The sequence below is a fragment of the Musa acuminata genome, chromosome BXJ1-6, assembly GCF_036884655.1.
Source record: "Musa acuminata AAA Group cultivar baxijiao chromosome BXJ1-6, Cavendish_Baxijiao_AAA, whole genome shotgun sequence".
NCBI classification, from domain to species: Eukaryota; Viridiplantae; Streptophyta; class Magnoliopsida; order Zingiberales; family Musaceae; genus Musa; species Musa acuminata.
Window position 1 is genome coordinate 3,778,671 of NC_088332.1, and position 25,911 is coordinate 3,804,581.

Below are 25,911 nucleotides of genomic sequence, written 5' to 3' on the forward strand. Positions count from 1 at the left end.
AAAATTTAGATTTACTTACAATAGTTAGTTTAATAAGGATATTATTATTATTAATTTGAGTTTATATATTTTGAATTAGTATTTTAAATTTAATGAAATTAATGAATCGGATAACAGATAGTATGTAGCTAATCTAAGACGTAATGATAAATTCGAGTAAGAAAGAATTATCTATGGGACATAATAGATTACAAAAATATAATACCAATTCATCATAGAAATTTAAGTTTAGGTTATGGGTGATGGGACTCTTTCTATGTCTATCTAACATAATATTTCCTAATATCTCTTACTATTTATGTGTAGTTTTTTTGCTTTTAAGTTGATTATATTTTTTTATGGATATTAGTTTTGATACTGCCTTGAAATCAGTGATAATTATCCTATGCTAAGTTGGTTAGGATTAACTTATATTAGATTCGATGTCAATTTAACTCAAAGCTTATATGCAATTGGACTTTTTAAATTCTTATTAATGTGGAACTATTGTTGTCATAGTCCTCTTTCAATCTATATCTCACACAAATATTTTGTAAAATGCAAAACTATTTTGCACTAATTATTATATATGTTAATTTATATTATTATATGATGTTATCAATGTGATTTTAACATTTTATCTATATGGTAATATTGAGTAAGTCATTTTATTATGATGTAGCACTTTATGTGTCAATCTTTTATGCTTACTATATATTTTATATCATTGTACAACTTGCTTTTTACAATTATAATAGTCTATTCAATTTTTACTTTAAATTTATTATAATTTATGCATATTTTGTCTAAGTCAAAGACTACAAGCTAAATCCAGTATAATTAGAGATACTTTGGGCTTTGTCTTGTAAGGGAAACTATGTTTGGGCTCAGCTAATTGTGATAGGATGAGATTTTGGCCTTTATTCCAACTAAAATAATTTGGAGAATATTAAGGGAAAATTTCAAAAAATAAAATCAAGTATTCACTTTTTTTTTTCCCTTACAATGCTCGTTATTTTTAAAAGATGAGATTACCCTTTCATCTTAGTCATGGTTGTCTTCACCCCGTTATGATCATCTTTCATCTCGTCGTGAACATCTTTATCGTCTTTCGTGAATTACTCTCACGATAATGTTGCCATTGCATCAACCTCCACTCCGCTCTACCATGACAATAATCCCCACTATAATGATTCTCATGACGATGATATCTATGGCGATGTTTCATGAGATCCCGAGACCTCTCTCCCTTGACAGGAATAAGCCATGGGGTTGTAGGGCTAATATGTGACGAGATTCATGACCCAACCAAGAAGTGTCATGCGTAGCTCAACATGTCGGTTCTGTAATCCTAAGGCTAAGATCAACTTTCCTATGGAGACCATCTCAACGGGGGTTCACCGATGAAACAGATTAGAGATCGACATAACAACAACATTGTCATGGGGGTGATTTCCGAAAGACGGCGGAGGCGGTCGCAACGACATGTAGCATGACGAGGTAAAGACTTCATAATGATGACGGAGGAGTAACTGTATCTTTTAGAAAATAATTATTGCTATATAGAAATAAAAATAAAGCAAAAAGAATGCTATGGGCAAAATAATGTAAACTTGAGGTTTTTATAAATAATTTATCCGAATATTAATTCAAACAAGAAATAATAGTACTCCAATTTCCACCATGAATACATCACACAAGGTGGCAGAGCTCCATCAATCACAAGGCGAGTAGATGGACGGTTAGCAGGGGCTCATATCAGTTGAAGATCGTCGTGTCTCCTAGCGCCACCGAAGAGAGAGAGCGGGGAGCCATATACGAACCGGGTTCGGAGTGAACGATGACGGAGTTCGAAGAGCAGAAGGCTAGAAGAGCGCAGATCGAGAGAGAGAGAGAGAGAGAGAGAGGAGATGGACGATCGGAACCTGAACTGGTTCTTGATCAGGTGCGTTGGGGTGGCGATGACGTTGTGCGCCTACTTGCAGTTGTCGCTCGTCTCCTCCACCCAGTGCATCGCCCTCAGCCTCCTCATCCTCGTGCGCGGCCTCTTCGTCAAGGAAGGCTTCCTCTCCCTCTGTCCCTCTCTCTCTTGTATCGCCAAACGCACGCAGCTTGTTTCCATCATTTTCGGATGTATTGTTGAATACTGCTTGAATTAAAAATATCACCTGAAAAATGATTCCTATAATATTTTTTATTTTTTTCTTAGATTATATGACATATTATAATTGGATAAGATATATAATAAAACTAATTAAAATTTGATGATATATATTAACCAATAAAAAAATAATTATATTATAATACGATTCACTAGAAAATATTGTTGATGAAAGTAAGAATAGTGCTTTTACAGATTATACAGAAATCTTCTACGTATGAAAGTTATGTATCGTAAATCTGATCTAATATTGATTTCAATCCTGACGTAAAATTTTTTTATATTACATATAGCATATCACATATTTTATGCTTACATCTTCCTGATTCGATAGACTCATACATTAAATTCTACTCCGCTGTGATTGCGATCACAAGCCAAAAGCAACACATTTCTGCTGTTTTCTGATACCTCAGACTTCAAACTTTATCCTACTGCACTAGATTTGATGTGTTCATTCGAAACAGGAGAATCCCAAACCTTCAATCGAGTGAAAAAGAAAGAAACAGAGCATGATATCAGTTTTCTGCTTGCATGCAACGCAAGTGATCGAAGTTTAAAGTAGAACACATGACTTTCACTGTTACAATCACAGGCAATCAATACAGAGCACCGAAGAATGCGAAGCAACAGTGTACCATTGGATCTCAAACTGTAGGAAGGTCCACCCGCTGCAGAATTCATCTGTCCTTTGGTTGCTCAGTCAATGGGGGCATTCACAACGCAGAGTACCTCCAAGGACTTCTCGTAATCTCCCACTTGAATGGCCCTCGGTCCTTCAACAGTAACACCCACATGATACAGATTTATGTGGAAGACAATGGAGAGTGAAAAGGATGCAAGCAATGCAACCTGCAGCGAAGAAAGCAACTTCAGTCTCTGTTTCATCGCATGCTTCTTCTTCTTCTTCTTCATCTTTGGTCCAGCATGAGAGGAAGAGGTAAACATGTAGCCAAAAACGACTTGCCGGCTTTCTCATACGTACATGCACCGAAGCCTGCCGGCAAGTCATCCTTGGCTGCACAGTGTGACCTCATCCTCGCATGCAGGGCCTCAGATGAGCGTGCCAACTGCAGGAAAGAGTCAAGGAATGCATCTACTGCTCCTTACCCCAACACGAGGCATCATTGCTCAAAACAGCAAGGGAGATCCCCATTGGACTGTGGGAACTTTCACAGGAGAAGCTAACGAATGGGGGGTAGCGTTGGGCTTCGGAAGGAGGAGCTTATAAAGATGGTCGTCTAGCTCGGAGTAGTACCAATGGAGGAAGATAGAGGTCAGCTAGGTTTTTATGAAGGTTTGGTAGGATTTGACAGTGCATTGCAGTCGAAACCTACGAAAAGTAAGTCACCTCTTGCCTGACATACATAAAGGTTTTCGTCTCCCAAACATGGCGTACCACGAGCCTCTCTCCTCAGGCACTCATGGTGTATGTTGGAGAATGAGCTCCGGACACGTACCACATGCATGCCACTGTTCTTTTTTTGCTGGTACGGACTCTGCTGTAACTTCATGCCTTGAAGGTGATGATAGCTAAGACAAGCGTCACACTCCATTCCTGCCTAACTCCATCGACTTTGACATACCAGATGAACTATGACAACAAAACGGAGAGAGAGAGAGAGAGAGAGAGAGTGTGTGTGTTGAGAAGCTTGATGGCATCTTATGGTGAAGATCCCCGTTGCTGATGTAGCAGTCATGGGCACAGCAGGGGTTGGTCATTAAAGAGTTTGGATTGCAGAGGTTGCCAAATGCCATCAAAGGGAATGGTACTTCGTCTGAGATGATTAGAAGAAGCTGGAGAAAAGGTCTGCAGATGACCTAAAAAAATGTGTTGTACGTTTGTATGACCAAAACAGTTCGTAGCCTACAAATCAAAATCAACAATATATATATATATATATATATATATATATAAAGCTAAAATATTTTATTATATATTTTTTATTTGTAATAAGAATAAGAGGGAGAAGATGGAGACGAACAAAAGATTTTTGTTAGATTTTTTTAATATTTTCTTTTATGATGTTCCCTATTCTTTATGAATATTTTGGTTTACTTTCAATATTCTTATTATCCAACCTATTATTGCAACATAATAGATTTGGCGTGGCTCGCGTCCAGATTCGTAGATCGGAGTGTTCGCATTGAACACACCACAAAGTCCACGTGGCACAACATTGCATTACATGATGTGGTTCATTTTGACGACAATTATCGTCGACGGTTTCGACTTAAGACACGAATGAAGTTGACCCAATGGACACCACTCTTCGACCCTTTCATCGCAGAGAGAGAGAGAGAGAGAGGAATGCAGACGGTTAGCGGCGGCCATGTTTTCTCTGTACTCGTCACCGGTCCAACCCAATCCCCGACGCCAAACGCCGCCCAGAGGAGAAGCCTCTTGCGGCGGCTCGCGCGACACACCGCCCCTGCTCCACGCCCTGCCTGGAGAGCCATATCTCGAGCTCCTTCAGTCACGCCGTCCGCCGGAGCAGAAGCCCTACTCTGCCCGTGCCGCCTTTGCGTCGGCAAGAGGCGCCTCCTCCTCCTGGGAGCTTCGACGGCGTTGCTGCCCGTTCTTCCCTCCACCTCCCTCGCCTCGGGCCTCTCTTCGGATCCGGCCGTGAGATGTTAAACCCGCGTCTTAGTCTGTCATCACGATCATCAGATGTTTCTTCTTCTCTTTGGTTGTAGGCAACCGTCGAGAGGATTCATCCTCCGAGGCCGGATTGGTATGAGGAGATCTACGCCCAAGCCATGGAGAAGAGCATGAGAAGCTACGAAGCTGAGGTCAGTTGTAGATCACATGAATGCTTTCAAGAAATTTTGTTGCGGTAGAGTGTTTGTGGGCTGCCAAATTAAGAAGCTAACCAATCATATGTGTTAAACCAGTAGTGTGCTGAAGCAGAGCTATCTCATTGAGGATTTTGTCCTGAAGAACAAGGCTTATATCCATGATAGAGTTTTGCAGAAAAAATATGCTGGAAAAAGTAACTGTTTTGGGACACATGTTCTTAACTGGAAAATTAACCCAAGTGATTCAGGTGAACTCATAAAGATCTGCTCGAGGATGTAGTATGAATTTGAGAGAGAAAACTGAATTATATGGTGTCAACTTATTTGATACTTGTTGGAGCAGCAAAGCTCAACAACAATCTTCTTCCTCTATTGTGTTCTTTATCTTCTCAAGTGCCTTTTGTTTGGTGTATAAAACATGTTTGGTTCATTATGTTTAGTTAATCATGGTGCATCGATTCTACTCCTGTTTGCTTTAATGTGTTTTTACAAGGCTGTATGCTTCTGATTGTCCTTTTTTTTGCTTTTCTCTATTAAGATTTTGTTAATTATATACGACTCTACTTCCCTAATATGCGATGGTGTTACTGAATCACTGATTATATGTTCTAAATGTACATACTTATCTTTCCTGAGCTCAACATTCTTGTAAGTAAAGATCTCAACTTTTTGTAGCATCTAATGTCAAAGAACCCCTTCATATCTCCACAGGATGATCATCTTGCAATATCCTACAGCTAAGAATTGTGCTGCATCTAGACTCAAGCAGATTTGTTTGAACTTTCTTTCTATTACTATTGTTTTGGAAAATGCTTCAATTGTTGGTTTTTTGCTTTGCCCCATCTAATGTGTATTTGCCTTCTTGCATGTTTTGGAAGGTTGCAGCATACAAGGAAAAGCTCTTTCCTCAATTGACAGAAAAAGTTGAAAAAGTGCTAGAACTAGGCATTGGCACTGGTCCTAATCTCAAGTATTATGTTGGTGCTGGTGATCGCTACATCATCGGTGTGGATCCTAATAAACAGATGGAGAAATATGCGCGAGCATCAGCAGAAGCTGCTGGGCTGCAATCAACAAAATTCAGCTTCATTAGAGGGGTATGATGTCCTCTTATGTCTTGTCAAATATTATCTTCCTATCACTAAACATTAGTAACTTCATATTTTATTGGTATCTGTTGATCTAAATATGGTAACAGGTGCCTGAGCTTATACCAGCTGGCATAATCAACTATTTCAAATCGCTCTTTTGTTTATTTTAAATCCTGTTATTGCATTTTAGCTTTGACGAAAGCCGTTGCTAAATGTTACTAATGAACGGTCCGCTCCTAGTTTTGTACATGCGGTATCTTTTTGTCTTTTCATTGATGAGCATTCTATTCTAGTACTGCTTTTGTAAGTTCTAAAGCATTAGCTCTAAATGATCCTTTTATAGGTTTAAGGTATTCAGCATCTCAGTTAATTATACTGTTAGCAGAACGAAACTATTTGGTGTTGCTTCCTTTGGTGATACAGCTGTAAGAACTATCGGTTTCTTGTTTTCTTGAGTTTATGTATAGTTTCTAAAGTTCTGGATGCCAACAATTCGACATGGTGCCACATAAGCCTGTGTGCTATTTGCATGATTAAATGTAAAATATCATAGAAATGAACCTTGGAATGCAATTTACATCCAAAATCAAGCGTATCTGTTCCTTATACTAGTTTGTTATGGAAATGCCATAATATTTAGCTAAGGAGAAGTAAATTGATTATTAACTTATATCCATGTGTGTAATTTACTAATTTATGTAATTATCTTCACTCTCTGTATTAGTCTGGTCACCAGCTAAAACAGTTAGAATGTGAAATCATTCACTTTTTGCTACACTTAATTTCATATTCCAAACTCAAATATTTGGGAATGTAAGGGGAGTTACATGTTTTGCACTCCCTTGTATAGATTGTTATGATTTCTTAAAATATTTATGAAGATTTGATTTTTAAATGCATAGATGTGTTTTCAGGTTAAGGATTAAAGTTTCTCGAGGGACTACAGGTCTTTGTTATTTTGTAGGTCGGAGAAGCTTTAGATGTAAGGGATAATACCATGGATGCTGTGATTGGGACTCTGGTACTATGTTCTGTCAGCGATGTCGCGATGACTCTAAGAGGTACTAAACATTCCCCTGTCCTTTATTTCTGATATGTTTTACATCTTCTTTTGCATGTCACTAAAGATCCACACGAAATGATCGGCATTTGCCCAATGTAAGTTTGTCTAAATTGCAATCCGTGCTTCATGCATTCTGATCATGGAATTAGACCCTTCACCCGTGTGTCTAAGGTTGCATGAATACCTGGATATTAGTGGCTTGAAAAACTTCCCAGTCCAATGACCTGTCTTGAGAAGTAATTGTGATGATAGCAAAAAATTAACCTGATGACAGACTACATGATGACATAACCAAGCTTGTCATTTGGTTGATTCATAAATATTGTTTCTTTTGCAGTAGGTAGTTAATCTAGTTTGGCCAACCTAATAGATATACTGTCACGACCTTAGCTGGTTTTGCCTAAGACGTGCGGCACCCTCGCGCGTCCGTCCGCAAAGGTCAGCCTCCCCGAAGCCTCCCATTGTCCCTTAGGACCAACAAAAGAGAGAACGGGTTAAAGAGAACGCCTCAATCGGGATCCACAAGCAAACATGTCCGAAAAACACTTCATAGACAATACAAATTACAAACAGACTTTACAAGCTCTGAATAGTTACACAACAAAGGGTAAAATGGTCCATTACAGACCGAGAAGCTCTCGAATGTGTCCACATGACACAACCTTTATTTACAAGCCTAAAGAGGCCACCAACCCAACTAAAATGGGACTTATAAGCCTTCGGCCGCCCCTCTACCTGCTATACAAGGCATGAACATGCCAAAAGACAACGGACAGACATAAGCATTACATCCAACATCTTATTTAGAAGTTTGTCCGTTACATTCTCCCCCACTTATCCCTTCGACGTCCTCGTCGAAGCCTTTGTGAACACTGCAACTCTTCGCCTTTGCTAAGTCTTCAATCTTCCGCTCCAGCTGCAATGCGCCTCCTGGCTCCCAGCTGCTCTACGCTGCTGTTTTTGAGTAGTCGACCCTTTAATCCGCCATGCTGCTACAACTCACCAATGACTCTGACTCTATTAGGGGGTTTGGCTGAGTTGTGTTGATCCTTGTCGATTCTTGCGGATCCACCAAATGAAGGAAAAGACAATCTTTTCTGTGCCAGTCTCTCAAAATTTCCACATGCTGCTTGAACTGGGTGGATGCTTGTTGGAGCTTTAACGAGCATCGCCTCGCAAACTTCTGAAGTTTTGGGTCCTTCCTCCACAAAATTTGCTCATTGACTCTTCTTTCAGTTAGTTGTCACATCCAAGTAGGTTCGCATCACTTCCGCTTTCGATTGGCATTTCGTTGGGAAATGAAGCGGACGATCTACTCTCAGTAGCACTGATCACCGTTGGTGAGGATTTGACAACTATTGTCTTCCATTATCTTCGAAGGGTCTTTGAACTTGTGCAGAGCTCCTCTGCTGGATAGATAAGAGAACTGGGGTACTCGGTTTCGCCCATTCTCTTAAGAGTTGAGAAGGCAAAGGTTACTTTGACTTCGCCCGCCTCCTCGAGGTTGTACTTCATGCATCGAGCTGGTTACTAGTCTTCGCCTGCTCTTTGCTCACACTTCTGAAGCACTTGAAGTGTTTGCACTCCTTGCGTTGAGTTGGCTACTGTGATTCACCTTCTCAATGCCATCGAACTTCTGGAATGCGGGAAGTTTTCACCCCAACTTGGAGTAATTCTCTGATAGATGAGGTCGCCTCTGGGATTGTACCGTCTTCTCCATCAACCCTGCCGCCTACTCCACTGAGTAGCAAAGGTACAGCACCGTGTACTGCCTGCTTCGTTCCTTGGTCGTGCACTCTAGCGTGACCCGAAGTCCTTCACTTACGGCTATCTTGATGAGAAACTTGTTGACACCGGTCTTACGAAGTTTCTTGGCCTCTGCCCTTCAGCCTTGTCTCGGTACTTGGAGATTGCCTCTGCATGCTCCACCTCCTCGGCCCCTTTCACGACCAAGCGCTCTCCCTCCATGAGAGCAAGGGATCAATGACTTGCACGGAAGTCCCGCCTCTGCGGTACCATGGCACTGCCATGCCCATGGCCCTACTATCCGTCGCCTCGCCTCTGTATCCCTTTTCTTCACAATCAGTAGAGATGTCTCCGTGGCACTCCTCTGAGTCCACCTCCATTCTAACTGATGCTTGATATTGGGTAGCTAAGTCCCTCTGGACTTGTCGTCGCTTCCTCGCCCCTTTCGACCCCCTGCTTCAACACCACTGTGTTCTCCAAGCAGTCCGTTTGGTCGATGGAAAGACAGACTGCAACTCCCATGCATGGCCTCTGCCATCACGTTGTAGAGTTTGCACCGATTCTGTTCTCCTTAGCTTCCTTGGTAGCAACGTTCGCTTACTTGACCTTGTCCTCTGACTTGTCGGGCTCCCTTAAGCGAATATGAGCTCTGGAGAAGTCCAACTCTCCAGCTGCTTCGATCATACCTCTGCATGATCAAGTCCCTCCCATGGAACTCACTGGTACTTGCATTCGAACTTTTCCCTTGGTGGAACCCAGCCCCCATATGCTGATGACCAAGGTTTTCATCCGATGCAAAATTCGGTGCACGCCCGGAAGACCCGCCTCTGCGGTACCATGGCCTTCACTCCTTGAATCCATAGCCCTTCCTGCCGTCGTGTTGTTCACCAAAGCGGAGCTCCCAGTAGCTCCCGATCATACCTCCATATGATCTCATCCCTCACGGGACAAATTGTGTGTATCGCATTGCCACGAACTGTTCCACCACGATCCGCTGCACCATGTCGCCTCCTGGTGACATCTCCATTGCATTCTGATCTTTGTGGAATAAACTCGAATTGTGAACCCTCCATGTGTGGCCTCTGCCAATACATCGCAGGGTCTCCTCTACCTTCGATTTTGTTCGTTCCTTTGGCAATCGACCTTCATCCGCCCACTCTTGGGTCACACCTAGATGAAGCACCGCTCTAGGACAGTCCGTCGCCTAGTAGCTCCCGAAGTCCATCGACTTCACTGTAATTTGTGCACCATTGTCTGGATCCTGGGCCTCTGCCCCTACCAGCACAATCTCCGCTGCGCACTGCTTCCTTCATAGCAACTCAAATGGCAACACTGTGGCATATTCTTCAAGAGTACCCGCCTCTGCGTCCTCTTGCCCCGTGCTAAGGCCCTTCTGAACCCAACTTCGCCTCCGCAAATTGAGTCGCCTTAGTTCCTCCATCAGATGCTTCTCCGAGTTAAGGTGCATGTGCCGCAAAGCTCCCTTCGTCTTTTGGCACCATGCAAGATGAGTCCGCTCCGTCAGAAAGGACCCATGGAACAACATGATCCTACCCTTGCCTCTGCAAGAGTTCATGTCTTTGACCTCTGTCTAAGGAAAGCACTGTGCTTCTGCTCCATGTTCCAACTTCACTGCTGGCTCCCTTCATGCGGCTTGGGTACTTCGCCAAGTTACACCCAAGTTGCTCCGCTCCTCGTTCTTGCATTGAGTCGATGGTGGCCCTCGTGCCCACCATTCCACGGGTCAGCCCTCCCTTGAGTCCGATCTCCATATCGACTCTAAGTGTGCCTTCATTTAAGTTGCTTCAGGTCGCTCCCCCACTTGATCTCGTAATGCATCCACCAATGCATTTTCTCGAGCGAGATCATGCGGCAACTCCTCGCTGCTTGCTCGATCCATTGAGCTTCGTGGAGTTGTTGTTTGTGAGGTACTCCTCCTCAACATGTGAAGTTCGTCTCACATGATTCTCCCTCTGGAGTGCCGAGACTTATCCCTCCTAGTAACTGTCCCGTTGGAGCAACATCTCTCTTCGTTTCGGAGACCACCATCCCCTTGGACTACTCCGATCTGCTGAACAAACTATGCATTGTTCTGCCTCCTGCAGACGCACTTGCTAGATTGCGCCTCCACGTCAATACAACCACCGCTGCACCCCTCAAGGTCTAGCAACATGCTGAACTCGTTGCACACTTCAGCCTCATCCGGACGTATCCTTCGTATGCCGAAGAGAAAGTTTCAATGCTCCATGGCGCTGAGTCTCGGTCGCCTTGGGATGGCCACGAACATTCCATCGTCCGCATACAAGCCCATGCATGAGTACCAAATTCTTCGAGTTAGCAATTCCCCTCACCTCTGTGAGCTTTGCAAAACTCTTTTGGTCGTTGAGCAACTCATTCCACCTTGGATGGTCTCATTCATGCCAAGCGCCTCGCCTGCCTAGAGCACATCAAGTATAGTTGTCAACGTTGAGCCGTAGCTCAAACTCAGCCATCCCAACCTTTGTGCGCTCCAAATTCTTCCAAGCTTGCCTGTTCTCGTGGTGCCTCTTGCGCGAAGGGTTGGCCATTCCTCTGAATGCCAATCTCAGATGCTCGCTCCTCTGAGCGACTCTTTTCCCTACATCTCCATGCCCGTTTTCCCTCAAACGGTCGCGCGTGTGCTGACTGCCCTCGACGCAGCCCCGCTAGGTCCCCCACGTTTGCATGTCAAGTGTTTCTATGAGTGCTTGTCCCGCTCTGATACCATAATGTCACGACCTTAGCTGGTTTTGCCTAAGGCGTGCGGCACCCTCGCGCGTCCGTCCGCAAAGGTCAGCCTCCCCAAAGCCTCCCATTGTCCCTTAGGACCAACAAAAGAGAGAACGGGTTAAAGAGAACGCCTCAATCGGGATCCACAAGCAAACATGTCCGAAAAACACTTCATAGACAATACAAATTACAAACAGACTTTACAAGCTCTGAATAGTTACACAACAAAGGGTAAAATGGTCCATTACAGACCGAGAAGCTCTCGAACGTGTCCACATGACACAACCTTTATTTACAAGCCTAAAGAGGCCACCAACCCAACTAAAATGGGACTTATAAGCCTTCGGCCGCCCCTCTACCTGCTATACAAGGCATGAACATGCCAAAAGACAACGGACAGACATAAGCATTACATCCAACATCTTATTTAGAAGTTTGTCCGTTACAATACGGCAACCTTATCGAGTTCTTAGCAATACGATAAACACTTTGGTTCGATAGAAATTGGTGACTGCCCCCACTTTGCTGAATTTTGCTCCTGAAACTACAAAAATGTTTATAACCTCATTTGTATCGTCTGCCTTTAGTGTTTTTTTTGTGCCATAATGATCTAAAACAATCTCATACAGAAGTAAAAAGAGTATTGAAGCCTGGCGGTCTCTACGTCTTCATCGAACATGTTGCAGCACGAGGTACTTTATTCTTCAGATAATTTTCCTTCTATTGCGTTTCGGAACTCGACATGAAGAGAAAAGAAAACAAGATCTGTTTATTTTTTTTGGGGTGATAATTGTACTGCTTGTGCAGATGGTTCGCTGCTTCGGTTCATGCAAGGACTTGTTGATCCTCTGCAGCAGTTTGTTTCCGATGGGTGTCATCTCACAAGGGAAACAGGGAAGCAGATTTCTGAAGCTGGCTTCTCCAGAGTCAGCCTTCAAGCTGCGTTCCTGCGGACGGTTCCTCTCTTTAGCCCTCATGTCTACGGAATTGCTTATAAATAGTGTTCTTGTAGTACTTGATGTCATGGATTTGACCCCCATTCATGCTGTGGAATGGCCTCCGATTACTATGTGACCTTTTGGATCCTACCGCGGACCGGAAGGTTGATGAAGCTGTATGACGGGGTAGGTGTCGCTGTCTGGTTCGGGGAGGACTTCCAAGTGGGTTACAAGGTGAGACGCGTCGGGTGATGGGTTGTGGAAAGGTTGTATGCTGTCGTGGGTTGTTCAGTGGACGGAACAATATTTTTAGTAGAAGCCCAGTTAACTATGAGTATAATCTCTTCTAAATCAAAGACATACTGTATGTATACTGTGGATTTCCACACGGGTGTATATAAAGGCCATGGCGAAAGATGAAGATGGGAGGCGGTGGCGCTCTCCTCCCGCCGCCCGCCTTTACGAAGGATATAACGCTCCGCTCTTCCTCGTCCTCCTCCTCCTCCTCCTCCCAAGCTACTTATCTGCAACCTTATACCCCACAATCCCGACTCCGTCATCCGCACAACCGTGTTCGCTCCTCTTCGTCCTCTCCCGCCTGCCCTTCTCGTCTCCCCGGCCTCTTCCGATGTCGCCGGCCTTCGATTCCGCGAGAAGCTTCTCTACATCGAGAACGACCTCGGCGTTGATTCCTCCCGCGCCAGAGCCAGCGCCATCGCCCTCAACCCTTCCCTCCGCTCGCCCCCCCCTTCCGCGCTACGCGCCTCGGCCGACTCTCTCCACTCCTTTGGCCTCGTACCCCCGACGTCGCCCGCGTCTTCACCATGGACGCCTCCCTGCTCACCTGCGACCCCGGCGCCCACCCCCTCCCCGTCTTCCGCTTCCTCATCGCCCCCGTCGCCATTCCCTTGCCCGACCTCCGCAAGGCCGTTGGCCTCTGCCCCCGCCTTCTCGTCTCCAGCGTATCGGAAGAGCTACGCCCGGCCCTCCACTTCCTCCGCCGCCGCCGCCGCCGCACCACTCTCCTCCTCGTCTCCAGCGTGGAGGACGCCCTCCTCCCCAAGCTCGACTACCTCCGCGGCCTTGGTTTCTCCGACGAGGAGACCCGTAGCATGGTGCTCCGCTCGCCTGGTTTGCTCACCTTCAGCATCGAGAATAATTTCAGGCCCAAGGTCGAGTTCCTGATCCACGACATGGGCAGGGATCTCGCCGAGCTCAAGGATTTCCCGCAGTAGGGCAAGATCATGCCCCGGCATCGCTTGCTGGCAGAGAAGCGGCTCTGGATGCCTCTCCCTGCGATGCTCAAGGTCAGCGATGGGGAGTTCATTAGTCGTCCGGTGGAGATGCAGCTGGGTTCTACCAACGACAAGCTGTAGGACATCATCATGTGAGTCACTTTACGGTCCTTTTTATTCTTCTGATGAAAGAGAGGATATGGTGTATGCACGGGTTAATTACACGTTACCCTTACCTTTAGCATCTCGCTCCAAATACTTTAAAAAGTTATATTGACATCTCTATAATTATGAAAGTAAAACATCTAGATTTATTTACCTTGATATCGTCGGTTTTATCAATGAAAACATGAAAATAAAAGGGCAAAAGGATGATTTTTAATATTTCAGTTGATAGTGACGGACGATGTCGGTGGTAGCGGACGATGGTGCTACTAAGGGTCGCAGATGGTTATTGTGGATGAGGAAAGCAATGACGAGAGGTGAGAGCTGTTTGGCAACTACGTCGACAACGAGTTTGATGGCGTAATCAACATCGAATTTCGAGACCCATATTTTTCTATTGTCGTTGTATATGTTCGTCGGGAGCTCGGCAACCGCTCACCTCCTTTCAGAGATTCCCTTTCGGTCAACGACAACCGCAACGAATAAAACTCTTCGACAAGCCCTCTATCTCCCCTTTTTTATGCTCATGCTGAAACTAATACGGTAGCGGGAGGAGCGGTAGGAGCTCCAGTGACCCTAGCTTCGGGTCAAGCAATCTGCCCAATGGGTCAGTAGCAAGGCGGCCACCACTATCTACGTCAATGTTGACGTAGATGCAGAGCGGCATCGCTTGACAACTGTGTCGGCGCCGACGCAGTTCTCGAGCGACGAAAGAGTTATCGATGTATATGCAGAGAGGCGAAAGGGTCGCTCGGCAACTGCGTCGGTGTTGACGTGAATGCAAAGCGACCCTCATCTCTCGTCGTTGCCTTCCTCATCCACAATAGCCATCCGTGGCCCCTAATGGCATTGTCGTCGTCGTTGGCCACTACCGACTAGAACATTAAAATTATCCTTTTGCCCTTTGTTTTCGTGTTCTTGTTGGTAAAACCGATGACGTTAAGATAAATGGATATATATGTTTCACTTTCGTAACTATAGGGATACAAATGTAACTTTTTAAAGTGTAGGGATCATAATGCTAAAGGTAACTAACCAAGGGGACAATATGTAACTAGCCTTGTATGGACATATGCTTGACTTAGATCTTCTAAAACTTCAACTGCAATTAGTTTACATATATAGAAAAAGATCTCTGACTTACAATGGAAAATTAGTGTTGCCAGCTTCATGAGTATCTCCCGTGACATTCTCATGTCTTGTTTTATAGAATTTTGTTGTGTTTATTTATTTACTTTTTGTTGTATGGTTATGTTACTACTGTTATAAAAATTAGACTGAAACTGATCAGCACTGATAAGGAAGAACTGGAAGATCGAGCATACATTCTGTACAAAATTATTGCAGACTTTTAAAGTGCCTCCCATGTGAATCATATGTATAAATATTAACATTTTTTTAATTGTGAGGTTTCCTCGAGTTGATTGATCTTACATTGTGCTGTGTGTAAATTCTTGCATGCAAACGTATGATTACTCTCGGGTCTGTTAAGGGTTATGTTTACAGTTTTTGGATTGAAGATCTGCACAACTAGTTTATCCTACTCTGACAACAAAACAAGAAAAGATGCTTGAAGCCATATGAACTTAAGCACATGTTCGATTCTCCTTATTTTTTGATCTTTTCACTTCTCGTAGGAATCCTGGCTTTTGTCTTTCATATGAGTGCCACATGTGGTTATGTTCTTTGAGTTATTGCTTATTTTTTTCTCTTTTAATTAAAATGTGATTTCCCATCTTTGACATCCCACATTTATGTACTTTTCACACACTCAATTTGTTGACTTTGAACATGTTTAGAAGCTAATAGTAAAATACGATCTACTTAACTAGCCATTTAATTTCTTTTTGGGCATAGGATTTCATGGATTAACATGAGCTATATGCTGCCTTGTTTAGCAGCCTATTTTATTAAACTTGAAACTTATGTTATTATAGATTAACTATTACTGGGCTTTTCTTGTTAATGATTCCAATAATGATAAATAAATAGTCCAATCATCTTATGTTTTTAGGATCGTGATTAAGTAATAACTATTGTGGACTTTAAATAGGCGCATTCCTTTCTACTCACTCAATTCTGCAATTCCACAGAATGGGAAATGCAACTAACTAGCAAGGTATTTATTCCTACTATTAACCAAGTTTCTCTCAATGCAAGTCTATTTGTGATCAAGTGTGTGCCTCAACTTTCAATTGATTGAACTAAAATGAAAGTAAGTTCATTTACACCTTTGGAAGAGTAAAGTCCTCAAAAACAACATGTGTGATTGGAAGGATAAAATCAAGATCCTTAGACTTCAGCTGGAGTCTACTTCATTAAGATATGTGTTGTTGGTTTTCACAAAGCTTTTACACAGAGAACTCTATAAAACTGAGTATATATGTTTACATTAACAACTTGTGTGATACAATTGCAGAGATTTTTCACTCTGAAAACCGTAGAAGTTTTGGTTCCTACTTATACTAGTGATATTTGATTAATATACCGATAACGATGAAATCTCCATACCAACACTACCTACCTGAGGAAAATGAATTGAATAATGTGTAATATAACGGTAATTGTTCCCTTATAGTGGCTATGCACAAAATTTGGAGGGTTATAACAATGCCTTATAACCTGTTGCTGTATGTTGTAGTGACCATCCTATCTGGGTTATAGCAGTTAGTTAATGATTTTTATCACTGATAAATAAAGACTCTGAATTTTATGGTTAGAAATGTGTGTTGATTCAATAGCTCTTATTTTCTATTGCTCTACTAATCATTCAATGGACAGTGACTATTTTCTGAGAGGACTGGTGACTCTTGGTTGTCATTCTCCTGCATTATAATCCAATATAATGGCCTACTATAACGGTGAATATTAAAAATAAAAAATCATGGAAGTTGTGGGGGAAGTGTTGAGAACAGCCTACTACAACCATTATGAGAAGTAATGGTCTTGATGGGTTAATTGTTACACCCACAATGACAGAACTTTAGAATCTCGACAGTATGTAACTCCTGCCCCTCAAACTTGATCCTAAGTAATGAATTTCCTGGTGTATGAAAATTGGTATATTCTTTTCAGAGGATAGATGTTACTGAAAAGTACTGAGTTATTTATTAGTCCGGTCATCTGAAATTTAGAGCCTAAGAAGACATAAAGAAGAGACCATACCTCATGTTACCTGGTTATTCAACTGCATTACATGTCCTGGACTCATGATCATATAATCAATACCTTGAAGGTTCAACAGGAGGCCACATGTAAATGATTGTGCTCGAAGAGGACTGTGCAAGTTGTTGATGGATGTCATTTTGCATATTTGTAGACTGGTGCAAGTTCCAGTTGATCTTCATACTTGGAACTTTCTTATGCCTCTGTTCAGACTATCTTGTTTGGTTAACTTGCACTGTGCTATTATTTGTTATAGATTGCATTCTTAGATTGTGCTACAGGCATGAAAACAGATCCAAATGGTCCTCTAATTTTGGTTCTTGACATAAAATGATTTGTTTGCTCAATTTCTTGGATTCAGACAAATTATACAGAGAAATCCACATGGTTCTGTTATAGCTTTGTTGGAAATAATTCCTTGTCAACCCGTCAGAACTCGTTGCTTCATTCTTTCTACCCATATTTTCACCGAATCTCACAAAGATTTGTAGGGCAAGGAAGAAAGGATACTGAAGATAAATTGTCACTCTTTCTCAGGTAATTTCTAAAGGATTCACGTATCAGCTTATGCTTCTCTGTTCCCCACAGATTTTATGGGCAATTCAACATTTTTTTCACATTGATTGATAAATTACTGTCAGTTTGTTCTGAAGCAAACTTGAAATTATAACTTGAATTTCGTTGCTAACACTTTAGCATACTGCTCAGTGGTTGCTTTGAAGATATAGCTGCTATTGTGTTTTTTTTTTTCACTTTAGCTATTTGTAAACGTTGGAAATCTGACAGCTCTTTTATTTTTATATGCTCTAGATCATTAAAGACTGTAACAAATGGAAACATGAAGGAGATGCATAAATTGTATGTATTACTAACAAGTTGAATTTTCTTTGCCCAACAGTGAAATTACTGTTGGAGACTGGTTCAGGGTATAGGAGTCAATAATCACTATGAAACATGTTTAGTAGTTCCATCTTGTTAGGGTGTAGGCTTAGATTTCGTTGAAGGTTGAATACCTCATTATCCAAGCATCTTTAGTTAGATACATGCATAAAGGTAAGTCACCATTTAAAGCATTGCACTTGTGCCTTCCGCTTGCCAATGTACTATTGAGTGTTCATCCAGGTTTTGGGGTAGAATTGACCATAGAGATTGATGATTGTTGTGGATTGGTGATTCTGGAACATTAATAATATACAAATCAGTCCATCCTGGGGCTTTTACCCATGGATAGACTAATAATTTCAGATAATTGCATGGTCTTATATGCTATACTCAAAGAAGAGTGCAGTATAATGCAGTTGGAGAGTGGGTAGCTGCTGTAAGTTGGAGGATGTGTGGATTAGAGTTCTTGGAAACATGGGGTTGTTGTCCCCATGATTTCTGACACACTTCACCACTTGTCACTCCCACCTCCATTGCACCCCTTAAAACACTTTACCATTGTCAGGAAAAGGTCTGCTCTTCTGTTGGCTTCCTTGGAAATGCCCGCAGTGTTTGTCCTGCTGAGTAGGACTGATTGGACCAGCGGTCAGACCCCTCCTTAAGTTGTATCTGCAACCAATCCATCCTCTGAAACTTTCCTGAGGATTTGGACAACCTACGTACCAGTTATCAGAATGAAAAATCAGTATAATAAAAGGGGCATTGATTACTCTTCAGTGATCCAAACACCATAGTTTAGATTCTTACTGGCCCTTGTCATGAACCTGTTTGAATGCCAGGAAGACATACTTGCTCCTCGAGAGGTCTTTGGTTTGTTGCATCCTTCCTGTGTCACCAGGTCTTATATAGGGCATGATAGGTTGTAATTGATAACAATATCAAAGAACTTTTGTCACTTGGACAGCCATGTTGGCTGTCTCATATTGTTCATAAATGTTGTCCACATGCATAGGCTTCCTTCAGCACCTTGTTGCCTTTCTGAAGGGTGTGGGGGAAGGAGCATTTCTGTGTCAATGAATACGGTGAGATTTGATGTTAGGGTACCTGTGTAAGAAGGCAGACCAGGAAAAGTGCAGATGAGAAGGGAGCATTGACAACATCTCTGGGGATGGCATATGCTTACTTTCTGAGCCATTAGTATAATTGTCTCAGAGGTGAGACCATTTGTTCCCGTTCCCTTCCGGGGGCAACTGTCTTAAATGATGTTCTTTCTTGGCCTCCTGCTCTCTGTGAAATGCAAGTAGATATGCTAAAGAAGTGGTGTTCACATATTGAGTATGGAGGCTTTCCAACTAGTGGCAATTCACAGTAGTGGTCCATGGTTTATCATGAAGACAGATCTGTGAGACATCTGCCTAGTTCATATCAAGGTTTTGAATGCTGAGGCAATTGGGTTGGTGTGACATTTCTTCTTTGGTGTCACAAAGTTTGGTAAGTGGAACCTGCACATGACCTAAAGGAAATTGCCTAAACAAGATGAACTTAATGCTAATTAAAAATAATGACTTGCAATTGCTTCACTTCTCCTCTTGGGGAGAGGGGTTACAAATTTCCTACTTGTCCTAGTGTTTAGGAAGGCAATCTTTTGGTTCTGGGGCGAGCCATCAACTGCTTTGATGGTGAACCAATCAAAGAGAGGCAGACAGAGAAATCTTATGATGCAGGCCCCTTCTGTACATGGTAGGACCATATCTCTTCTCTTGCTGTGTATTTACTATTATTGCATTGCCTTTTTCTTTTTTTGTGTATCAGAAGTTCTATATCTTCTAAATATTTCTCCTGCTCAAGGAAAAAGATGTTTGGATTTTTTTGCCAATCTATCCTTCCACCCTCATCTGGTTCAAGGGTAGTTTTACCATGTCTTCCTTATTGGTTCTTTGTTCCTCTTGGGAAACTCAGCATCAATATCGACCTACCTGCTCTTATGTGCTATGAATGAACTGTAACTACCCTGGTCCTTTCACTTCAAGTTCACAGACACCACCAGAAGATGTATCTGTTTGTATGTGCATGTTCATTCATCATGTCAATGTTCTCAATGAAACCAATTCCCATTGCAGTTGATGAAATGGTACTCATCCTAGTGCTTTCTGCAAATAAGTATTGGTCATCATCCAAGTCAGAATGCAGGCCTTTGGCACTGATTTGTCCAAGAGGTTGGAAGCCAGAGAGCAGACAGTATATGAGGTCATAGGATTCAATTCCTTGAGATGGTTTCTGCATTAAACACTTACTGATTTATCCGAAGTGAAGATTTTGAACAGTAAAAGGAAAAAAAAAAGGCTCACTGTTACAAGATCTCCTACCTCTCCTTACTTTGGATGTTAAGAAAAGTTGGGAACAAAAGAAAGCTCTTCTCATTTATCTAAAAGAGAAGCAGTGGTGATGCCTGATGAGAGCCCTAACTTTTCAGTCCTTTTCCCTACATCTTCTACTACATCATAACAAATTAGTACTATTTATGAATCCCTCCCTTACATTTCAACAACTTCTATTCCCTACTTATGGACTTCTTTTCAGGTACCTCGATACTGTGCAGCTGACAAGAACAGGAAGCCTCCCTTGTCGACTTATCCCATCAACAAATCCTTCTCTGATTCGAGCTTAGTACCACCCAACTAAACTTGCTTGAAGAAGGGAACTTCCCTTTCAAATTATTATGTGCAGCAATTAATACATCATAGAGTGGGCACCAACAAAGTTCTAAGGAATGATGCATCAACATCTTCACTGTAAGTTGGATAGTTCTGTCACAGAGTTGGATGACAGTCACAGTACAATCGCAATCTGCTTGCCTTGGTCCATGTATCTGTATCATGAACATGCCTAGATTAGCAGTTCAGATCGCTTTTTGATTAATTACAATTCCGAGTATTAGTATCCTTTTACTATTGTAGTACATAAATTTGCAAAACTACAAAATATGAAATGCTAGGAAAGACACAAAAAATGGTACTGATGAATTACATTGTCTGTTTAGAGATATGACAAACTATTTTGGGTGTCTGAATCATTGGGAAAACTGACTCGAATACTTAATTTTCATTTGGTATCTGTTCTCGATCCAGTTGCAGGGAAGCACATTCTATCTCTATATTCTCCTTTTTGTTCCCAGAGTGTGGAGTTAAATTGTAGACATCCTACACTCTTCAAACACTTGCTGTGTGGAGTGTGGACAAAGCCATGTGACCTCATCTTCTTCAGACATTCAAATGGGGCCTATCTGTTAATTGTGCATTCAATGGTATTACCTCAGGCACACAGCTTTTGTAAAGCCCTTTCTTATGTGGTTTCACAGGAGGCAGAATGATGCATTCTTGTCTTCAGTGGTTGTGGTGCAAATTTTTTGTTAGGTTGTTGAACATTCTATCTGTTCTAAATATATGCCCTGTTTTTTTTTTAAGATACACTAATTGTTGTTGTTGATAATTTTTTATTGTTATTTGACATTACGCGCTGATCTGCGCACAGCATTGATATTACAGCAACAGCTGATCAATTCTTTGTTTGACAACCTAACAAGAACAAGCATTTGTGTTTTGTTTTGTATTTTAGGGTGAGACATCTCACTTGGTTGTTTCAATTGGAGGGGAAGATACCTATGAGATGATTAATCGTGCATGGAGTATATATGAAGTAGTTCAGATGCTGAGTGGAACAACATCCAATGCTTGTTCTTCTGATCTTTTAGTGAAAAGAGAAGCAAAAACATACCAATAAGTTTCTTCTCTCTTTCAGTTCCAGCTGCTTTTTTATCCTTCTAGGGTTTGTTATTTCACCCCCATGTTTAGTTGATTAATCACTCGACAATTCCAGCTGAACCCTGCAATCTTTCAGTTGCTATGCAGGTGGATACATTCACCGGAGGAACCCCACTGCGGCAGAAGTGAGCATGCTTAGTAAGAACAGTGATGTTAAAGGAGACAGATGAAATTTGTTGACTGGTACTTTAGAGAGAGAACTTTTGGGGGGGGGGGGGGGGGGGGTAGGTTTGTTTAACTCGAAGCTGTTCTCCATAACTCTGCATCTTCTGCCCACTGTATCGTTGACCGCGAAGCACATTGGTTCACTTCACTGCTGTTCAGTCTGAGAGAGTACATTCCTGCCGCTGCTCCATTCAATAAACCAACCTCCAGCTGTGTCACTTAATCCTACAGATTGAGATGTGGTGTCGGAGAAAAGAAGCTAAAACCCTTGAAATGGATTGACCTTTCTTCTGAGGTGGCGAAGAAAGTGAGCGGTGGTGCCACAGGTCATGTGAGTGCAGTCGGGTACATCCTTGTTGTGGAAACCTGTAGGCCCTTGTGTGTTCTCTTTTGGATGTTGTCTTCTTGGCACCATGCAGAACTGGGTGTCGATGAGAGACCTGAAGCTTTCCACTCACCTGCACCATGTTTGTCAAGTCTCAGTTGGTTCTCTGTCTCTCACCCAAAAATCGGAACAGACAATGGCCGCCCTCGGGAAGAACCACTTGCTGTTTGTGAGTTAAACGAACTGCTTCACCGGATAGCTCAGGAAGATGGAAGGGTTTGGTCGTGAAAGAAGCCTCAGTGGCGAGAGTAGCAAGCAATGTTTCCGCTGGATTCTTAATTTCTAAGTGGCACTAATTGATGAAGAGAGAGAGAGAGAGAGAGAGAGAGAGAGAGAGAGAGAGATGTGATATCTATCAGAGATGTTTCCCTCAGAAAATTCAGTGATGTTGAGCTCTACACTGGTCAAGGTTGGAAGGTAGCAGCCATTCATTAAATTAGACTGAGAAGGTACAGGAGGGAGAGAGAGAGAGAGAGATGAGAAGACACCCACACGTGTGGACCTGAGCCTGGTTCTTCTGGGGAGGATGTTGAAGCAGTGAAAGCGTGACAAATGGGCCTGTCAAGCTGGTGAATGGTGGGGAGAAGCTGATTGGGTTTCTGTTTCTAGTTCTTCTGTTCCCTCCACCCGCTGCCACCACCTCTGTCTCTCTTGATGACCTACGCTTTATTTCCCCCATTTCCCTTCTTGTCGGAGTGACCCTGCAACTTTCTGCCGGAGGTGAAGGCATGGCCAGTAGATGTTATGCGGACTCTTCTCCTTCTTCCTCAGCAAAAGGAGTTCCTTCTCAAACAGACTCTCTCTCCTTCAACACAGCCTCTTCGGTCGAGAGACATCACTGCGGCTGCTGTACCTTGCCTTTCATGGAGAGTTGCCTCAGCTTGCAGGAAAACGCTCAGCAGAACAGCGAGGTCAGTCATGATAAGTATTTACTTGGAGAGAACACGACTGTTGGGAGCGGCGCTGCCGAAAGTGGACAGTCGAAGTCCTGTGCCAGAGGCCATTGGAGGCCAGCTGAGGACTCCAAGCTCAAAGAACTGGTGGAACTCTACGGTCCCCAGAACTGGAACCTCATAGCAGAAAAGCTGGAGGGCAGATCAGGTAGAGAGCTGAGCGAATCTCCTTCTCTCTCTTCTGCTAACTGTAGGAGCTTGTTTTGACATGAAGCTCTACTCTACTCCCTCGTGTCTGGGTTTGAAGGTAAGAGTTGCAGATTGAGATGGTTCAACCAGTTGGATCCGAGGATCAACAGAAGGCCTTTCACCGAAGAGGAAGAGGAGAAGCTGATGACCGCTCACAGATTGTATGGTAACAAATGGGCCATGATCGCGAGGCTTTTCCCTGGTAGAACCGACAATGCGGTGAAGAACCACTGGCATGTCATCATGGCGAGGAAGTATAGGGAGCAATCCTTCGCCTGTCGGAGGAGAAAGCTAAGCCAAGCTGTCCACCGGAGATTTGAGGAAGTTGCTGCGGCAAGAGCAACAGCCGCCCGTGGCTTTGGCAGCAGTCATTCTTCGCCTTCCTTCCCTTCTCGGACTCCTCTTGATTCCTTCTCTGGTACGTACGCTCTCCTCACCTCGTCTTCCACTTCGTCTGCTCCACCCCTCCTATCATCACTGCTATTTCCTGCTGCATATGCTAGTTTCCAGTTCTGTAGGCATCATTTTCTACTCTAAATCTGATACAATTAAATATTAGGGGTTGTCTCATTTCAGTACTGCACTCGAAAACATATCTATTCATTTCCTCTTAACCTTGTCTCAACAAGTTTCTGTCCTTCTGATCCTCCATGGATCAACTCTAATAAACATCTTCTTGAAATGAGACATAACTGTAGCTACACAAAACTGATTTATTCTTGATGTGCTGATGATGGGAAAAGAAAAATTAAATAAAGCTGAAAAATCATTGTTTATACATATTATATTAGTTTGTGTCTGTGACTGTTGTTTTGTACCATGTTTGTTGTGAATTGACTGCAGCTAACAAGGCTGATGAGAAGGGTGATATGCAAAGTGCTGAGCCCTTCATGGTGTTCGGACAGCATTCTCCCCTCAGCTTGTCAATGCAACAATCAACCCACTTATCCCATGTTTCTGCCAATGAGACACCATTTGAAGAGAACTCAGAGAGCAGCCACCTTGATGCTGCAGCCTCACCAACTTTCATAGATTTCCTTGGAGTAGGAGCCACATGAGTTGTGAGGTGAAAGGATCAAAACAAAGGCAGGCAGAAGAACAATGCAAGAGGACTAGTTAGAAAAGCTGGGTGCCAAGAGAATAGAGAGACCAAGATGCCAGCACAGAGAAGAAGACACCATTGTTGTTTGAGTTAAGGGGACAAATTTTGCTTGGCCATTTAACCTCTCAGTTTATGTGATTTAAACATCCAAAGCCAGGGTAGAATATTTGTATTTTAGTAGGTAAAATTAGTTCCAGTCAAGTCTACTAATTGGCTAAACTTGTGTTTACTCTGGTTGGAGACTCAATTTCTCCTCCTTACTCTCAAGTTTATGCTCTGAAAACATTTTTCTCCAAGAAAATGGGAGACAGTTCATAATCCACAAAATATTTGCACATACAAATTTGGACATTGAAATGCTTGTAACAGTATCTTTTAACACAATATCAATATAATTGCATTAGGAACAAATTATTGATGATAGTTGAAACCAATATGCTGGTGTCTTCAAATTAAGAGAAAGGACTGGAACTAGTGATCGAAAAATTCTGTGTGCAAGCAAGGATATTATTCATGGAGAGGCATTTATCTTCATATGAGTCTCAATACTTTAATTCTACTCAAGTGATACATCATATAACTCAAGTGATACATCATATAAGACTTGACCTTACGAGCGACAAGGATATTGACTTATGAGACTTTAGCTTACGAGACTAACAACGACATCGATAAGAATATTGACTCGACCTCATGAGGTTAATTATATAATGTAGGAAGTTGACTTGACAAGCTATTAGACCGAAATAAAAATCGAATAACAAATCAAAATACAATCAACAAAATATAATATACATATACCCATCATGTGCTATCATGCCAAATTTGTATCAAACCCACTTATAAAATATTAAGGATTCAAAACTCCATATGATCGACTTTTTTTTACACATACTGTAATTGTGATATATCAAACCTAATTATCAAAAAGGTTTGAGGCTCACTATAAATTTTTAAAGATATCAATTAAAGATTTGAGATCAACTTTTGTTTTTATCATTTATCCTTTATAATAATATAAATAAATAAATGACCCAGATCCATAGCATTATAAATATAAACATTGGGGTGAGTTCCTGTGCTATGAAGAAGAAGCATGGGTTGCAGTCATGGCATTTGGGTAAGCCCAAGGAAGCTCTTGTGCTCTTTCACCCTTTTTTCTATGGCAAACCATATGCAACTGCCCACTGTCTTGGGAGACTGTGACAGGGATCTCAATTTGGTGCAGCTTGCAAGCTTTGGAGGTGCCCTGCTCATTATTGCCTGGTAGGTTCGTGGTGTCTGTCAAATAGCCTCTGACCAAATGCAAGATTAAGCACAACAC

General features: G+C 42.4%; 2 protein-coding genes and 1 pseudogene across 6 annotated transcripts; all 3 read left to right on the top strand.

Annotated features, from left to right (window-relative positions):
- Nucleotides 1–4,392: 4,392 nt before the first annotated feature.
- On the top strand, nucleotides 4,393–12,859 carry LOC135675691 (uncharacterized). The gene is made up of 6 exons (XM_065186082.1): nucleotides 4,393–4,766; nucleotides 4,838–4,933; nucleotides 5,818–6,036; nucleotides 6,995–7,091; nucleotides 12,217–12,279; nucleotides 12,395–12,859. The coding sequence occupies exons 1-6, from the start codon at nucleotides 4,452–4,454 to the stop codon at nucleotides 12,586–12,588; spliced, it is 984 nt and encodes a 327-aa protein (XP_065042154.1). The 5' UTR covers nucleotides 4,393–4,451; the 3' UTR covers nucleotides 12,589–12,859.
- Nucleotides 12,860–12,999: 140 nt separating this feature from the next.
- Nucleotides 13,000–15,679, top strand: LOC135677943 (transcription termination factor MTEF1, chloroplastic-like; annotated as a pseudogene).
- Nucleotides 13,036–25,010, top strand: LOC135585280 (transcription factor MYB117-like). 5 transcript variants are annotated; one of them, XM_065186086.1, is made up of 7 exons: nucleotides 13,036–17,627; nucleotides 20,553–20,764; nucleotides 21,101–21,276; nucleotides 21,588–21,797; nucleotides 21,870–23,444; nucleotides 23,544–23,903; nucleotides 24,329–25,010. In XM_065186086.1, exons 5-7 carry the CDS (start codon nucleotides 23,072–23,074, stop codon nucleotides 24,541–24,543), a joined length of 948 nt encoding a protein of 315 aa, XP_065042158.1. In that variant the 5' UTR covers nucleotides 13,036–17,627; nucleotides 20,553–20,764; nucleotides 21,101–21,276; nucleotides 21,588–21,797; nucleotides 21,870–23,071; the 3' UTR covers nucleotides 24,544–25,010. The 5 variants fall into 5 exon arrangements, with proteins under 5 accessions (XP_065042158.1, XP_065042155.1, XP_065042159.1 ...); XM_065186083.1 differs by having other exon boundaries at nucleotides 20,553–21,276; XM_065186087.1 differs by having other exon boundaries at nucleotides 20,553–21,276; nucleotides 21,881–23,444.
- The last annotated feature ends 901 nt before the right edge of the window (nucleotides 25,011–25,911 follow it).

Excerpts from the sequence above, each read along its gene's own strand:
- LOC135675691 (XM_065186082.1), top strand. The coding sequence starts at position 4,452 with ATGCAGACGGTTAGCGGCGGCCATGTTTTCTCTGTACTCGTCACCGGT. Across the intron at positions 7,092-12,216 it reads TGTCGCGATGACTCTAAGAG|AAGTAAAAAGAGTATTGAAG; the intron begins GTACTAAACATT and ends AATCTCATACAG. Across the intron at positions 12,280-12,394 it reads CGAACATGTTGCAGCACGAG|ATGGTTCGCTGCTTCGGTTC; the intron begins GTACTTTATTCT and ends CTGCTTGTGCAG.
- LOC135585280 (XM_065186083.1), top strand. The coding sequence starts at position 23,072 with ATGGCCAGTAGATGTTATGCGGACTCTTCTCCTTCTTCCTCAGCAAAA. Across the intron at positions 23,445-23,543 it reads AAAGCTGGAGGGCAGATCAG|GTAAGAGTTGCAGATTGAGA; the intron begins GTAGAGAGCTGA and ends CTGGGTTTGAAG. Across the intron at positions 23,904-24,328 it reads TCCTCTTGATTCCTTCTCTG|CTAACAAGGCTGATGAGAAG; the intron begins GTACGTACGCTC and ends AATTGACTGCAG.